At 37.7% G+C, this 17,314-nt stretch overlaps 1 protein-coding gene across 1 annotated transcript in view; it reads left to right on the top strand.

Moving 5' to 3' along the window:
- SLC7A14 (solute carrier family 7 member 14) overlaps nucleotides 1-17,314 on the top strand; it is a 76,103-nt gene that overhangs the window by 14,001 nt on the left and 44,788 nt on the right. Inside the window, exon 2 of the mRNA XM_003766160.2 lies at nucleotides 16,066-16,302. Coding sequence (XP_003766208.1) covers nucleotides 16,066-16,302 — 237 coding nt within the window. The remainder of the gene's footprint in view (nucleotides 1-16,065; nucleotides 16,303-17,314) is intronic.

Raw genomic sequence — 17,314 nt, 5'->3', positions numbered from 1 at the left:
ACATAAATGTGTGGAGGTATATATGTATATATGGGTTACCTTGAAATACACACATATATGCGTGTAAACATTTGAATCTGAATTGAATTTGAATCTATTTCCTCTTAAAAATAGAAAATGCCCTTACACCACAAAATTCATTTCACCCTTCAGTTTGCAGAATATTTTAAGGGGATGATCTGTGCCTTCTCTGAGCAGTGCTTTGATAGAGTAGCTGACACTCAGCAAAAGTCATTGCAAACACACATCAAAAATATTTTCCAAAGGAGCAGATCTCAACAGTTTCTACAGTAAATAATTTGTATTACCCATAATATATTGAGTTATATAACCATATATGTGTATTTATGTATACTTACATGAACAATTTCAAAGATGATCAGGGAAATGTATGATAGGAAAAGACAGATTGGTCATGTAATAAGGGCAAAGAATATCAGGGGAAAATCTAAATGCTTTACTGGCCACTTTAAAATATTAGAATTCAAAGAAGGCCTCCAGAACCTTAGGTGGACTGTTTATGGTGAAAAGGTGGGAGAAAATTGATTAGAGAAGCATATCATGGGCTAGTTGCAACAAATTGCATTGATTGTTGAAGGGAACATTGAAATTGATTAAATAACAGGTCCAATTGGATCCATTGGAGTCCTTGAATGTTTTGGCTTTGGTACTTTCATATATCCATGATTTCATAGATATGATCAGTCTTTTCACCTGTTTCAATGACAATCCAATCTGTCCTTCTCATTCTGTGTGACACTTTTCCATCTTACCCTATAAATTCTCTGTGGTTAATACAGCCAACATCCTAGAGGCCTTCTCCTAGTTTGGGTAATCTTAACCTTTTGGAAGGCTATGGACCTCTTTGTCAATCTGTTGAATCAAATGCATAAAATACATAGGATTAAAAAGAAAATCAATTATATTGAAACATAATTATAAAAATGTTTAAAAAAAACAAATTAAAGACCTCCAGTTAAGAATTTGTTTTAGGCCAAGATAGTGAATTAAAGGGACTAACCAGCCAAACTCTCCCAACATTCATGTCCAAACAAATAAGACCTCAAAATGAAATTTGGAGGGATGACCTCTGGGTGAAACATGTTTCCAGCCAAAGACAACTTAGGAGGTCAATAAGAGAGATCTGTGACACTGGGAGGAAGGCCAGCCCAGAGCAGACACAGCAGACAAGCAATGAGCCCTGGAGATGATTGAAAGAGCAGCAGCAGCAGCTTCAGGAGCTCTCAGCTTAGAGACAGTAAGGAGTTCAGACAATTGGTCAGAAAAAGATTTCAGGAGACCTTTTGCTGGCAATGGATGCAGCTGGCACTGACTGGCAACTCTGGGACATAAACATAGTTCTATGTTGGAGTTCCAGGGCAAAGAGGAGCACTTGTGGTTGGTCACAAGGGAACAAGGGCCCTGGTCAAAGTTCCAAGGCAAAAAGGAGTACTAGCTCTTGTACTTGTGTCTGAATAAGAGCAGGGGATCTGTTCAGAGTTCCAGGACAGAGAGGAGCATTAGCAGTTGTGGTTGTAGGAGACTAAAGAGCCCTTCCCAGGTAAAAAATAGAGCACAGACTAAAAGAGCACTGATCACACCTCTTCCCACATCACATCACCTTGGAGGCACCAAAAACTTGTAGAACCCCAGAACTAGCTCTGAAAACAGCAATACAAAAAAGCCTTAAATTTAGAATAGTGCTTCCCCCATGTGAGCAGAGACCAATTTTGACATAAAGTGTAAAGTCAAGAAATAGGCTTAGAAAATCAGCAAACAACAACAAAAAAAGAACTTAACAGCTTGATAAAAAGAAGTACAAAAAATACTGAAAAAATTAACACCTTGAAAAGCAGAATTGGCTTAATGGTAAAAGGTACCAGAATTCACTGAAGAAAATAACTCCTTAAAAGCAGACTAGAAAAAGAGATACAAATGAAGGCATTTTTACTAAAGAAAATAATTCCTTAAAAATTAAAATTGGGCAGGTTGAAGCTACAGAATCCATGAAACATTAAAAAACAATCAAAGTCAAAAAATGAAAAAAAGTATGAGAGTGTGAATTGATTCATTGGAAAAACAACATGAAAGAGAAATCATAAGGGATTCAATAACATGAAACTGCTTACATTCCTATATGGGAAGATAATACATGTAATACCTCTGAACTTTATTATTATCAGAGCAGTTGGAAGCAGTCTACATAAACAGAGGGCATAATGTGAATTAAGTTGGGAGTTTCTCAAAAAATGAAGGGGTAAAAAATAGAAATGCAATGTGAGAAGGGAGAATGGGAGAGGTAAAATAGGGGAAATTATCTCACATAAAAATGATATACAAGAAAGAGCTTTTAGTAAAGGGTAATATGGGCAGAGCGATTAATACTTGAAACTCGCCCTCATCAGAATTTGTTGAAAGAAGGAAGAAATTTTACACACACATACACACACACGTGTGTGTGTGTGTTCATGTGTGTATATATAAATAAATATAAATGTGTGTCTAATAGAAAAAAATAGAAATCTATTTTACCCAACAAGGAAGTAAGAGAGGAAAGGAATAAGAGACATGGGGGTGAGTATGACAAAAGGGTGGACAGATTAAGGGAGGTAGTGGTCAAAAGCACAACAGACTTTTGAAGAGGGATATGGTAGAGAGAAAGAAAGATAAATGAATTAAAACAAGATGGAGGGAAATACAGTGTTAACAATCATAACTGGAACTGGAAATAGGATAAACCTATCCTTACAATGGAAGTGGGTAGCAAAATGGATTAGAAACTAGAATTCAATAATGTTATTTACAATAGACACACTTGAAACAGAAAGATACACAGAGAGAGTTAAAATTAGGAAATAAACCAGAATCTATTATTCTTTTGCTGAAGTAAAAAAAAAAAAAAAAACAGAAATAGCACTCATGATTTCAGACAAAGCAAAAGTGAAAATAGACCTAAGTAACAGAGATAATTAGGGAATCTACATTTTTATAAAAGGCACCATAGACAATGAAGTAATATCAAAAATTTTACAGGAAAAAATTAATATGCTATTTCTCAACTCTCTTACTCAACAAATGTTTTTTTAATAGCCTTTTATTTACAGGTTATATGCATGGGTAACTTTACAGCATTAACAATTGCCAAACCTCTTGTTCCAATTTTTCACCTCTTACCCACCACCCCCTCCCCCAGATGGCAGGATGACCAGTAGATGTTTAATATATTAAAATATAAATTAGATACACAATAAGTATACATGACCAAAACGTTATTTTGCTGTACAAAAAGAATCAGACTCTGAAATATTGTACAATTAGCTTGTGAAGGAAATCAAAGATGCATGTGGGCATAAATATAGGGATTGGGAATTCAATGTAATGGTTTTTGGTCATCTCCCAGAGTTCTTTCTCTAGGCGTAGCTGGTTCAATTCATTACTGCTCCATTGGAGATGATTTGTCAACAAATGTTAACACACACACACATACATAGATACATACATACACTCCATCTCTGTAATACCAAGAATCTTCATTGTGACAAGACCCACACATATCATTTTTGTAAGCCAAGCTAAGAACTCTTGATGTTTTTCTTACCCAGGAACTTCTGGGAAAAGTCCCTCACAGATCCCAGAAGTATTCTCTATTGTACCTACTGGGGTTCCCCACTAAAAAAAATACATCAATGATATGACAGAGGGCACCATGTGCTTTGCTGGAAACAAGACCCTGGGATAACTCCATTCCTATTTGAAGGATCCTTTGGGGAATGAGGATACTACAGGTATAGTTTGTATTGGAAAGGGAACCTATTCCCCCCTTATAGACCAGTAGGTGGCAGTGCTCATTTCATCAGTGATGATTAATCTTCATTGCCCAGAGTACACAGTCAGACTGAGTGGAGAGGGGAGTTTTACTGGCTAAGGGAGCCTAGGATACATAACAGTGAGAGGAAAAGAGGAAGGAGTCATTGGTTCTGAGCTGGAGGGAACTTTGTACATTATTCACATTAACCATTTTTGCATCAAAGACTTCTAAAAAGAAAAAAGGATTTCTACATTTAAATTCTTGCACTCTTATGGGCATCTTCATTACTTCTTAGAACCCATTATAAGATTCTAGGAGCCAGCCTTGCCCCTCTCCATTAAGCAGATATTGATGAGTAAATCAGTATCTGATGCCATTGTCTCATCCCCAAACTCTTGGCAGATCTTGTTTGGAAAGAAGGAATTTCTCTCAGGAAATTTTCTCTCAGGCAGTGCTGAGATATCCATGGTAAATCATAATCTGTCTGAGATCAAAGGAAACTGAAAAACAGCCAAGCAGGGAAGAGAAGAGCCAAGTGAGAGCAGTGTCAAAAAAATTTAGGGAGAAGAAAGAATCAGGAAAAGAGGGTATTAAAAGTGTCAAAACCTGCAGAGAAATCAAGAAAGATAAAGATTGAAAAATACCAATTTGGCAATTAAGAGATCATTTGTAATTTCCAAAGTTTCTCTCTCTCTCTTCTTGAAGCTGGTCCCAAAGTGAGTCTGCAATCACATATATTTCTTTACCCAAAGGTCTGACTCAAAAAGTATTTGGAACCAACTTTGCCCCTTATATGAGTCTACAGTGTTAAAGAAAATATTCTCTCCATCACTTAGGAGCCCATGAAGAGTTTCTTTCCCAAATACCCAAAATACTCAGACTTGGGTCAAAATTCAGTTATTCAGGCTAACATTCATTCATTCATTTCTTCAGCATAAAGTGCCTACTATGTGACAGAAACTAAGCTAGGTGGTGGGGATACCAAGACAAAAAAAAAAAAAGACTAAAACTAAAGCAAAACAGAAATGTACTAAGCTTTCAAAGAGTTTCCATAACCCAAGAAGAGTTACAGTACAACGCAAGGAAGTTACAAAGGCCATACTCAGTTAACTTTGGTTCTTTGTGGACACATATGGTAGAGAATTAGGCCTATGTTTTTTCTTAAGCTTTTTTTCTTTGTCCTGATCGACGCCTGTCCTTAAAGCAATCTGGCTCAATAATTTCAGAGTTCCATGTTAAATCAATCTATCAATAAACATTTATTAAGTACATATTATGGGCCAGGTTCTGTACTAGGTTCTAGTTATTGGTTTCTAGTTAATGGTTTCAGCATGGCAGCATTGGGTAGGTCTCACCCTCCTGGAATCAGCTTCCGCAGCTTTATCCATAAGAGCCCCAAGCCAGGCCAGGTGTTCTTTCTTTGACCCCACCCTTGATGATTCCATCGCTACCCATTGTCAATAGCCCTAGATGATAACTACATCCTTTCTTGGCTTCCTGGATAAAAGCTCTTCTGTCTGTGGTCTTGCTGATTTACTGGAAGCAAGTTTGTGCACTACTTTTCCTGGCCGGTTCTGCCCTTCATTATGAAGTTGATTTCTCTGCCCAATGGTTCTGGAGTGGAGGTTATATGACCCTGTGAGTCCATGATCTTGGCTTAATGTGATCTTCTCTTCTGATCCTGGCATCTATGTGCTGCTCCCAGCATGGGATCCCTCTCCCATATTGATCTTCATTTCTTGTTCAGGGGACCATCCCACCTAGAGATGCTCCCACCCAATTCTTGTTTCTCTCACACCCTGAGAAAAGTAAACAATGAGAACCCTCTCTTGGCCTGCTGCTTGCTTAAATCCTGCTCCTTCTTCTCAGAAGCCTGAGTCCTGGTTCATGACCCTCCCTGGGACAGCTGCTTCCTAAATTCCAAGTTTCATAATAAAAAATATACATATTGGCAGACACAATACATAAAAGCAAACAATTCCCACCCCTCAGTAAGGGCAGGGTCTGACATCAAAGTCTTCCCAAAAAGAATTATAATTCCATCATCCCTGGAAAATGCTTATGACATATCCCTCCATCCTGCAGATGAATACCTCTCTCCCTGCTTGGGCTGTCCCTGAAACTGACCTTGACCTGAGACCAGTACCTAAGGCTCAACTCAATTAGCTTAGGGTTAATCAAGGTTTCCTGCCATGTCAGGTAAAGAGAATGCTGGACTAGGGGTCAGAACTTGCCTCCTATACTCTGATACAACAACTTCCTAAGCCTTAGTTAACAATAATAATATCTACCTCATAAAATTGTTGTGAAGATCAAATGAGATGTCTGTAAAGTACTTTGTAAACTTTAAAACACTCTTCAAATAAGAGCTATTATTATCTTCTGTCTCCTCATGAGGGAAAACAATTGGGCCATCTCCAAATTCCCTTATCCATTAGTGTCACAACTCTTGTCAGTTTCTAAAGCCTTTTTCTTCTTTTTCTAAAGCTCTCCTTACTTACAATCCTCATATGCAAGGCAACTAAAGTTACAACACCTTTCTTTGCACCTTATAAATATATCTCCTTCCCTAATTTTATATATTGGCTCATGTTGACAGTTTATATTCTCTCTCCCCCAGATTCTGGGTGTCTGTCCCTTGCCTTTGTCATCACTACCTATGGGGAGAGAAGATAAAGAAAAATCACCTATTCTCAATTATTTCTGCCCATTGTGATTCCCTCTTGGGAAGCCCGGTGTGCTTATTCAACTCCATCAGAATATCTTTTTGAAATATCTAGTGGAAGGAGAGTGCGATGGACTACCTCACATGGGAGACAGAGTGAGAAGAAGAATGGGCAGTGCTCAATATATAATAATGAACAATAAAGAAAGGATAATAGGGTTTTTGCTTTTGTTTTTTACCATATTGAGCACATAGTATGTACTTAATAAATGTTTAATGATTGATTTAACATGGAACTTTGAAATTATTGAGCCAGATGACTTCAAGGAGAGGGATCAACCAGGACAAAGAAAAAAGCTTAAGAAAAATCAAATCCTAATCCTATATCATAAGTGTCCACAAAGAACCAAAGTTTCTGATTATGGTCTCTGTAGACTTTGTAACTTCCTTGCTTTGTATTGTAATCCTTCTTGGGTGATGGAAGCTCCTTGAAAGCTTAGTACATTTCTGTTTTAGTTTTAGGGGGTTTTTTTGGTCTTGGCATCCCCACCACCTATTAGTTTCTGTCACATAATAGTTTGTGTTTTTTACTCACTTTACAGATGAGCAGATTAAGGCTAAGAAAGATTAAGCAATTTCCCTTTTAGTTATAAAGGTAATAAGTAACCAAAAAGTAGAATTATCAAAGGAATGTTTTATGCCAAAATGGAAATGATAAAATATCCCCAAAAATGGTATAAGAAGAAATTAAGAAGAGGTGGCAAGAATACCCAAAAAACCATCTAAGAAAGATCTTAAATCACTAATAACCATAGTGGTGTAATTACTAATCTAGAATCAGACATCCTAGAGAAGGTCAAGTGGTCTTTAGGAAGTTATTTTAAATCCCTAAAAGATAACGTTAAGTGCTATATTCAACACGCAAGAAATTTGAAAAGCTCAATAATAGCCACTGGATTGGAAAAGATCAGTTTAATCTCAATTTTAATGAAGAGCAATGTCAAAGAATGCTCAAATTATCAAACAATCACACTCATTTTACATGCTAGCAAGGTTATTCTTAAGATTCTGCAAGCTAGGTCTAGCAATATATAAACCAAGAATTACTGGAAAAGCAGATTGATTTTAGAAGAGGTAGAAGAATTAGAGATCAAATTGCCAACATTTACTGAATTCTGAAGTTCCAGAAAAATATCCAGTTCTGTTTCATTGACTACACAAAAGCCTTTGACTGGGTGGATCATAACAAAATGTGGCAAGTCCTCAAAGACAGGCGAGTATCAGATCATCCTCCCTGCCTTCTGAGAAAATTGTATGTGGGCCAAGAAATAAGTTAGAACTGAAAATAAAACAACTGATTGGTTTAAGATTGGAAAAGGAGTATGACAGGGCTATATATTGTCACTTTATTTATATATTTGTCACATACAAAATACCAGATTGGATGAATTAAAAACTGGAGTTAAGATTGCTGAGAGAAATATCAACTGTCTCGGATAAGCAGATGGTACTTCTCTGGATGACAGAAAGTGAAGAAGAATTAAGAAGTCTCTTGATGAGATTGAATGAGAAGCATGTGAAAATTAGATTGAAGGTTAACATCAAAGAAATGAAGATCTTGGCAACTGGTTCCATCACTTTCTTGTGGAAGCAGTGTCAGGTTTTATATTTTGGGGCTCACAGATCACTGCAGGTGGTGAAAGCGGGGCTGAAATTAAAACACTTGCCCCTTGGAAGGGAAGCTATGGCAAATCTGGGCAGCTACTAAAAAGCAGAGATCCCATCTTTCTGACAAAGATCTATACTAAGCTATGGTTTCTTTAGGTGAGAGTTGGACTAAAAGGAAAGCTGAGCACCACCGAACTGACACTTTTGACGGTGCCTTGGACAGTAAGGAGGTCAAATCAGTCAAAACATAAAAAATTAATTTAGACTATTCATTGGCAAGTCAAATACTGAAGCTGAAGCTGAAGCTCCAATATTTTGGCCACATAGTGAGAAGACAGGACTCACTGGAAAAGAGCATGATGTTGGGAAAGATTGAAGGCAAAAGAAAAAGGGGACGGCAGAAGATGCGATGGATAGATGGTGTTGGGCTATGAGTTCAAGTAGACTTCAAAAGATAATAATGAGTGGATAGAGAACCAGCTCTGGAGTCAGAAGGACCTGAGTTCAAATCCAGCTTCGGATATTTTATATTTACTAGCTGTGTGACCCCGGGCAAGCCACTTATTCCCTGATTGCCCAGAGAGAGACAGAGATACAGAGAGAAATACAGAGAGTGAGACAGAGAAAAAGAGAGACAGAGAGAGGGGGGAAAAGAAGAAGAGTTTTCAGCCAGGAGTCACAAAGGGTTGGATAGTACTGAACAACTAAACAAATAACAAATTGATTCCAAATTCAGCACTCTTTCCAATATTCCATTCTGTATCTTATAATAACTATGGTGCTATAAAAGCTTTCCCCTGATATCTGCTTATTGGATAGAAATTTTTTGGATCACATCTATGAGTTCTTTAGTATAGGGAAATGCCAGTGAGGACACTCTTTCTATCCGTACAGTCTGGCTCCTATTCTTCAACTTACGGACAATTGTCGGCAGCCATTACTGACTCATTCCAGGGTTATGTGGCCAACAGGCAACAGAAACGTGACTCTAACTAAGGCAATAGAAAATAAGTCCCCAATCCTCTATCCAATATTTCTTTCCATGTGAGTTGTGCGGGAAAGGGTCACATTGCCACAATCGGCGAGCAACAATACATAGGATTTCTTTTTGGCTTAAGTCATCATTAATTCAAGGGCACCATGCATGATTTTAAAGTCAACCTCCCTCAGAGTTCCTGTTACATGAACCTTCCAGGTGCAAGATGATCTGCTGAAGTCTGACATTTGGAGTCTACATGCTTATTAGGTCAGTTCTGAAAGAACACACCTCATATTTTGCATGAGGTTAGACTGGGCATTTGGGAAGGCTGTGGCCACCCGCTGTACAAGAATCCAGTTTCAAATATGTTTCAAGGGACTCAAATCACAGGGTCTCTCACAAATCTCAAATATGAGCAAACTGGGGACTGGGGAATGGTGTGGATACAGTAGGATGGTGCAGAGAATTTTGAATGAATTCAGGGACAGAAAATGTAGATTTGAATTTCAATTATGCTACATATCCTGTGACATCCAGCAAGTCATTTTGCTTATCTGAGCCTCCATTTTCTCATCGGTCAAATGAGGGGCTCTAAGGCTCCTTCTTCCTTTAAATTCTAAAACCTAAGTAGAGACAGGTGAAATAAGCTTGGAGAGAAAAAATATAGGCATTGCTTAATACCACAAAAGCACTGAAAATGTAGCCTACTCAACAATCATTTCTGGAAATAGAATTCTATTCACCATAGTTGGAAGGAAAAAAATGCATTTGGAGAAAGCTCCTGGTTTCAAATTCTAGTTCTACACCTGTGCACGACCCCAAAGCCTCTCAAGTTCAAGTTCATCATCTCTAAAATGAGGGGATAGACTGGATGATAATTTAACTTTTTCCAGCTTTAAATCTATACAAGATTCTGTGATTCTATGAACCGCAATGTAAGAATTTTGCAGTAAAGGGAAAGTGGAGTGTTCATTGGTCCTTGCTGAAAGTCATTCTCAGATAATACACTGGCAAATCTTTATTTTCTATTCTGTTTTTTTTCTTTTTGTTAAGGGTTTTTTTTTTGGTTTGTTTGTTTGTTTTTTTTGGTTAGGCAACTGGGGTTAAGTGACTTGACCACAGTCACACAGCTAGTAAGTGTTAAGTGTCTGACGCTAGATTTGAACTCAGGTCCTCCTGACTAAAGAGCCAGTACTCTATCCATCTACCTGCCCCTTTATTTTCTATTCTTAAAGAATCTCAGTAGACCCTTTGTGTGTTATGATCACATGTGCCGATTAGTCTCAATCAAAGACAGGTTCATAGAATAAGAGGTCAAAAATATAGACTTGGAATGTTCTTAAAACATCATCCAATCCAACCTTCTCATTTTACAGATGAAGAAATGGAGGCCAAAAAAAGATGAATAGGCTTGCCCCATGATCACAAGTTTAGCAAGTGGATGAGCTAAGATTTGAACCCAGAGCCTCTGACTTTTAAATAAAGCACTCTTTCATTATCCCAAAACTTAAAAGAGATCAGTCCTCTACATATTGGGTAATTTCTATCACCTGTGATTCATTTTTGATAAATTAGATGCCATTTTTCAAGGCACTGGAGAGTTCCCCATTCATTGGCGAATTCTGATTACAGGATGTCAGGCATAGAGTAAATAATAGTTCCACAAAGCTCTATGATTGATGGCAGGCCCTGCCATTTAAATATCTGCTGCTGCTGTTCCACTGGGGATATCTGGACAGCTGCACCTAGATCTCTCTGCTCAGCCAAAGGGAAGGAGATGAGAAAAGACATATGCATTTCCTAGACAAAGTACTTTTCTTCCAGACACATTTGTAAAAACTGACTGGAAACTGACTGGAAGCCACTTCATCACAGGTGATGTAACGATATAGTCGGGCAAAATATCCTCTATGGGGAAAAAGGACAGACAGTCTCAGGGAGACAGAAGAAGGGGAGAAGCTCATGGATTATTCTCCAGAAATGAAATCAGCCCTTTGTTTAGCTAAGCAAGAGTACCAATTGTGGGATCAATAACTTCAACTACACAGGACAAGTATGACCAAATTGATTTTTCTCAGGAGCCGGCAAATTCTACTCCCCAGAAAAAGTAAAAGTGGCAGAAGCATGTCATCCCTAGCCACCAGAATTTCACTAATGCAGAGAAAACGATGCCCTAGAGACTAATTTTTTAAAAATCAATCATTCTTCCTCTTGATATTTCCCTGGCTTTGGGTAGCTAGGTTGTACAAAGGGTAGGAATGCTGCCCTTTGGAGACAGAAAGACCGGAATTCAAATCCTCCTTCAAACACCTACTAGATGTGTGACCCTAAGCAAATCATGAACCTCCTCTCATCCTCAATCTCCTCATCTACAAGATGAGGGAGTTGAATTTGATGATCCCTAAGGTTCCTCCCCATGTTTCCCTTGAGATTAGGGCTGCCCTTTGTCTTTCTTTGAATCACTAGCACTTTGCACAATGACTGGTACATAAGAGATAATTTAATAAATGTTTATTAACTGATTTCTAACTCTAAATCTCTGATCTTATTTTATTTATGAACTGGAAGTTGGTCTCTATCAAGAGGGAGAGGGAGGAGAAAAGGAAAAGAGAGAGACAGAGACAGAGAAATTGACAAAGAGAGAAACAGACAAACAAATAGAGAAGAAGGGAGGGAGGGAGGAAAAAAGAAAGGGAAAGAGACAAAGAAAGACAGAGACAAAGACAGACATGGGGAGAGAAGGAGGGAAGGGAAAAGGGAGGGAAGAAGAGACAGACAGAGACAAAGAGACAGACAGATGGAGGAAGGAAGAGAGAAGAAGAAGAAGAATGAGGAGGAGGAAGAAGAGGAGGAGAAGGAGGAGGAAGAGAAGGAGGAGGAAGAGGAGGAGGAGGAGGAGGAGGAGAAGAAGAAGAAGAAGAAGAAGAAGAAGAAGAAGAATGAGGAGGAGGAGGAAGAGGAGAAGAAGAAGGAGGAGGAGGAGGAGGAGAAGAAAAAGAAGAAGAAAGAAGAAAAAGAAGAATGAGGAGGAGGAGGAGGAGGAGGAGAAGAAGAAGTTTGCTCTGATAGCCTTTTCTGCAATAACTGACATTCATGCAGCTATTGTAAAGTTTGCAAGTCGGTTCCCCTCCCCCTCTGACTATGAGCCACGGTTATGTTCATGAAAAAAGTAAAAGGAGACCTTGGCAGGCTTCCTTCATCCCAATCTTTGCGCTGAGTTAGCACCTGGAAGGTAATGGACATCGCCCTCTCTCCCGAAGGTTAGTAGTTTAGTTGTAGTGGGTGTGGCCTCTTAATGTCTCCTATGGATTGGTGACTCCCTTAAGTAGGCTGCTACAGGGACCTGTGATTTCTGGGAGGTCTCTTGGAGTTCTTTCAGTAAGTTAGCAGGGATGCTCAGCCCTTCCAGTCTTTAATGCGTTTCTCTTCGGGGTGAATTTCTGTTCAGATTGCTTTGGAAGCTAGAGAACTAGACTTGGGTAATACAAGAGCTCGGGTGAGAGGCTCATTGAAAGCTTCATATTCAGTCCCTCATTTTAGAGATGGAATCGTTGAGATCTAGAGGGGAGGGATTTGTCCAAGGTCACACAATTCATAAGTAGCAGAGTTGGTATTCAAGACTTCCTTGACTCCATAGTGACTTTTCTTGTCATTACACCAGCTGCCTGTCCCAGTTAATAGACCAGGATAAAGTGAATAGTCCTTCACTTATCAGCATTTCAGCACTGGCCAGTTCCAACTAAAATGGTAAAACTGTTTTTGCATTCTCCCACTTTCCTTTCCAAAAGCTTGTACCTCCTGAAATTTCCTCTGCCCCTCCCTTCCCCTAGAGTACTTGCTCTCACACTGCCTCCAGGTTACCATGGGACAACCAGGCTCTCCCATCTCCAAAATTACCCTCCACATCCCACCATAACCCTAGAAAAATTCCTGTTCCAGTCAGGCTTCTATTAGCTACTTGGCAGATAGGAACTTAAGCTGGGAAATTAATCTGTAGTAATTAGTAATCAATAATCATTCACTTATGGGGAGATCTATTAAAGAAAAATAGTATGTTAAAAAAATAAATCTTTAGTGATAGAAGGAAATTTAACTACTATGACAGGTTATAACAATAGTATTCATCATTTATACAGAATTTTACATATTTTACCTTATTCTATCCTTACAACACTGTGAGGCAGGTGCTATTATTACCTCCATTTTACATAGAAATAAATTGAGCCATGGAAAGGTTACATGACTTGTTCAGAGATCTACAGCCAGTAAGGGTCTGAAACCAGATTTGAATTCAGGGCTTCCGAACATCAGCTCTCTATTCACTGTGTGTGGGCAGGAGTGATTAAGAATGTCTGAGGGTGGAAAGATAGACCATAATTAGAGAATAAGCAAGGAAGTCACTAGAACATCAGGTTCAATGATGTGTAAGTTGTGGCAAGAGAAGAAAAGGAGTCAGGATGACCTTGGAAGAGATTCCCTGATCTCTAGACTTGCCCCTTCTGGGCAATAAGAAGCTTTCAATTCATTTCATTCTATCGATCTTTCATCCTCTTCAAGTCAGGGTAAGTAAGTTAAGGTCAATGGTTTGGATGACAATATTATCTAATGGCTAAGGTCACTGGTCTGCATAATAATCTGTAGTAATCTTATCTAATTGGTTTCCCACTCCTAATGACATAGGAGGGGAGAGGCTGAGTTGCTACTAAAGAATACCCACAATGCCACATTCCCATATAAATCACAAAGTAAGGAAGTTTCCCAAAGTGGTCCTAGATGGATTCATCAGGAAGAAGGTGTACACTTAGACAAAAGCTTTCTCGATCTCAAAGAGGAAGGAAATACAAATATCCGAACCATTCAGTGGATTTTAACAGACAAATGAACTAAATATACATACAGAATAACTTAGAAAAAGGAAATGGATTTCAGGCTGTCCACTAAGATCAGAAAGGTATAGAAACACTGATATAATCTTGGTTCTTCAAAAGATTTTAAATGGAGAAATTTTTTTGCTTGTTTTATTGATACCTTTTGTTTTTAACATCACAATCATTTCTAAATCTGTCCTTTCCAGGGATCTTTTATTTGTAAAGAATTTTTTAAAACAGCTCAGCAAGACAAACCAATATATCAACTGTATTTGACAATATCTACAATATGCCATAAACATGGTCCTCCCAACTCCACAGCTGAAGGAGGAAATAAACTTTCTTGTCTTTTCTATGAGACCAAGTGTAGTCATTAGGGTAACACATCAGTTAGAATGTGTCTAGCAGATATTAGGTTTAAGCCAATACCTTATGCCATATTCCACAATGAAGTCTAAATTGATGTGGTATGTAAAGACCATACCATAAATAATCCAACTATATTCCCTTAATAACTATAGCTAAGAGATTTATTTCTAACCAAACAAGAGAAAGAGGTAATTACAAAAGAAAAAAAATTGAAAAGCTTCAATGCAAACAAAATTAAAGCAATAGTGTGGGGGGAAATTTTTTGTATCAAATTTCTCAGATAAGGATTTGTTATCTAAGCAATTCAGTCCCAAAATCTTCCCCAAACAAATAAGCAAAAAAAAAGCAAATATGAACAAGTAGTTTTCAAAAGAAGAAAGGAAAATTATTAATAAACATATGAAAGAACACCCCCAAATAATTGATAACGAGAGAAATACAAATCAAAACAACTCCGAGGTTTCACCTCACATCCTACAAATTAACAAAGATGAGAATGATGAGAATAGTCAATGTTTGAGGATTTATGGGAAGATAAGCACACTAATGCATTGTTGATGGAGTCGTGAAATCAATTTGGAATTGTCCACATAAAGTGAATAAAGCGTTCAAATCCTTTGATCCAAAAATTCCATTACCAAGTTTATACCTCCAGGGAGTTAACTACAGAAAAAAGTTCTCATATACACCAAAATATTTATAGTTTCACTATTGTGGAGCAAAGAACTAGATGGATATCCATTAATTGATGAATGGTCAAATTGTGATATATGAAGGTAATAGAATATTGCTGAGCTGTAAAAATCAACAAATATATGAAAATAGAGAAGTATGGAAAGATTTATGCAATCTGATGTACAGTGAAGTAAGCAGAGCCAAGAAAGTAACATATCCAATGATTACAAGTATATAATTGGAAAAAACAATTGCAAAACAATCAAAGGTGAATATAGCAAATCTATACAGGACAAGCATAGCTTCAAAGAAGAAATATAAGGGATCATTCTCACCCAGTTTCTTTGCAAAAGTGGAAAAGTCACAGTTATAGTACCCTGCACATCTTTTTCAGACTTTTTCAATGTATTGAACACCATTTTGCTAATTTTCTATATTTTTTCTTTTTAAAATATTTATTACATATGATAGCTCTCAGGGAGGAAAATGAAGGGAAAAATTTTGATGATGCAAAAAAGACATCAGTAAAAATTTTATAATAATCACCGCATTCGGGTTCATTTGTTGTCCTTTCTCCTTAAATCACTGTAGTCATTGTGTATATCATTTTTTGTTTCTGTTATTTTTCTCTTTAAATCAGTTAACAAAATTTTTCCTAGCTCTTCTAGATTCTTCATATTCATTATTTTTATGGTACAATAATATTCCATGGTATTCACATACCACTATTTGTTTAGCCATTTACTAATTCCTGGGTACTTTTTTCCCCATGTTTTTATCTCTCACAAAATGATACTTTTTTGTGTATATGGTGATTTTCTTTTTGTCTTTGACCACATTGAGAAGTCTTGCAGAAGAGATGCTTAAAGAGAACTCATATTTGTAAAATTTATATTCTTAGAAGCATCATATTATTTCAAGTAATGATCATTTTGCTACCTTTAAAGCCCAGATGCGTGATGACCAAAAGGCTTTCTCTCATTTCCAATAATTTCAGTCTCAAAGGAACATCTTGTACGTGTGCCCCATGCAGGTGTCTGCTATGCTGAATTTGGAGTTCGAGTTCCCAAAACTACTGGGTCAGCCTACACCTACAGCTACGTCACAGTGGGCGAGTTCGTGGCATTTTTTATTGGCTGGAATCTGATCCTGGAGTACCTGATTGGCACCGCAGCTGGAGCTAGTGCCCTAAGCAGTATGTTTGACTCCCTGGCAAATCATACCATCAGTCGCTGGATGATTGACAGCGTGGGGACTTTAAATGGCTTGGGTAAGAATCCAAGAAGAGAATGAAACACTTGCTCTTTAATGGATCCTTCCATCCCTTTAGTGGATCCTTACATAGCCATCTGTCTAGACCCCGTGCAACAGATATTTCCTATGGGACTTCAGACATGGAACTTCAGACTCATTCTATCTCTTATTAGTCCCAATTAGATATTTATTAAATCCCTACTATCTGTTAAGCACAATGGGAAAAAAGATAGATAAAATCCTAACTACAAAAGTTTATAATGTAGTTTAATTGAATTTAATTCAACCCACTTAAACAGTACCAGAAGGAATACTTTTGAGCACAAAGGATTCTGGACCCAAGTTTGAAGGACCTGAAATAGCCCAGTATCTGGTCTTGTTATTTTAAAATCAGAAGAGCTGAGTAAGATTTCGTTGCCATTTCTGGATCTTCTCCAGAATATTTCTACAATAATAGGCAAGTCTTTTAGGATCATACCTTCACATTCAAAAAATCCCTTCAAAGACTAGCTAGTTCAACCTCCTCACTGTGGGGAACTGGGACCCAGCAAGGTGAAATTCCTTGCCTAAAGTAATGCAGATGGTAAAGAGCCGAGGCAGGATTTCAACCAAGGTCCACTAATTGTCATTAATAATATGTTTATCTATATTATAAAGCAGCAGTCACCAAAACCATTTGGTATTGGCTAAGAAATAGATTAGTTGATCAGTGGAACAGGTTAAATTGACAAGACAAAATAGTCAACTATAACAATCTAGTGTTTGACAAACCCAAAGATCCCAACTTTTGTGATAAGAATTCATTATTTGACAAAAACTGCTGGGAAAACTGGAAATTAGTATGGCAGAAATTAGTCATGGACCCACACTTAACACCGTACACCAAGATAAGATCAAAATGGGTTCATGATTTAGGCATAAAGAACGAGATTATAAATAAATTAAAGGAACATAGGATAGTTTACCTCTCAGACTTGTGTAGGAGGAAGCAGTCAAAGGTTCTGATAAAGGCCTCATTTCCAAAATAT

Source organism: Sarcophilus harrisii, chromosome 3 (genome assembly GCF_902635505.1).
Source record: "Sarcophilus harrisii chromosome 3, mSarHar1.11, whole genome shotgun sequence".
Lineage (NCBI taxonomy): Eukaryota > Metazoa > Chordata > Mammalia > Dasyuromorphia > Dasyuridae > Sarcophilus > Sarcophilus harrisii.
The sequence above is the reverse complement of the archived record's forward strand: the minus strand, read 5'-3'. Positions and strand labels throughout refer to the sequence as shown.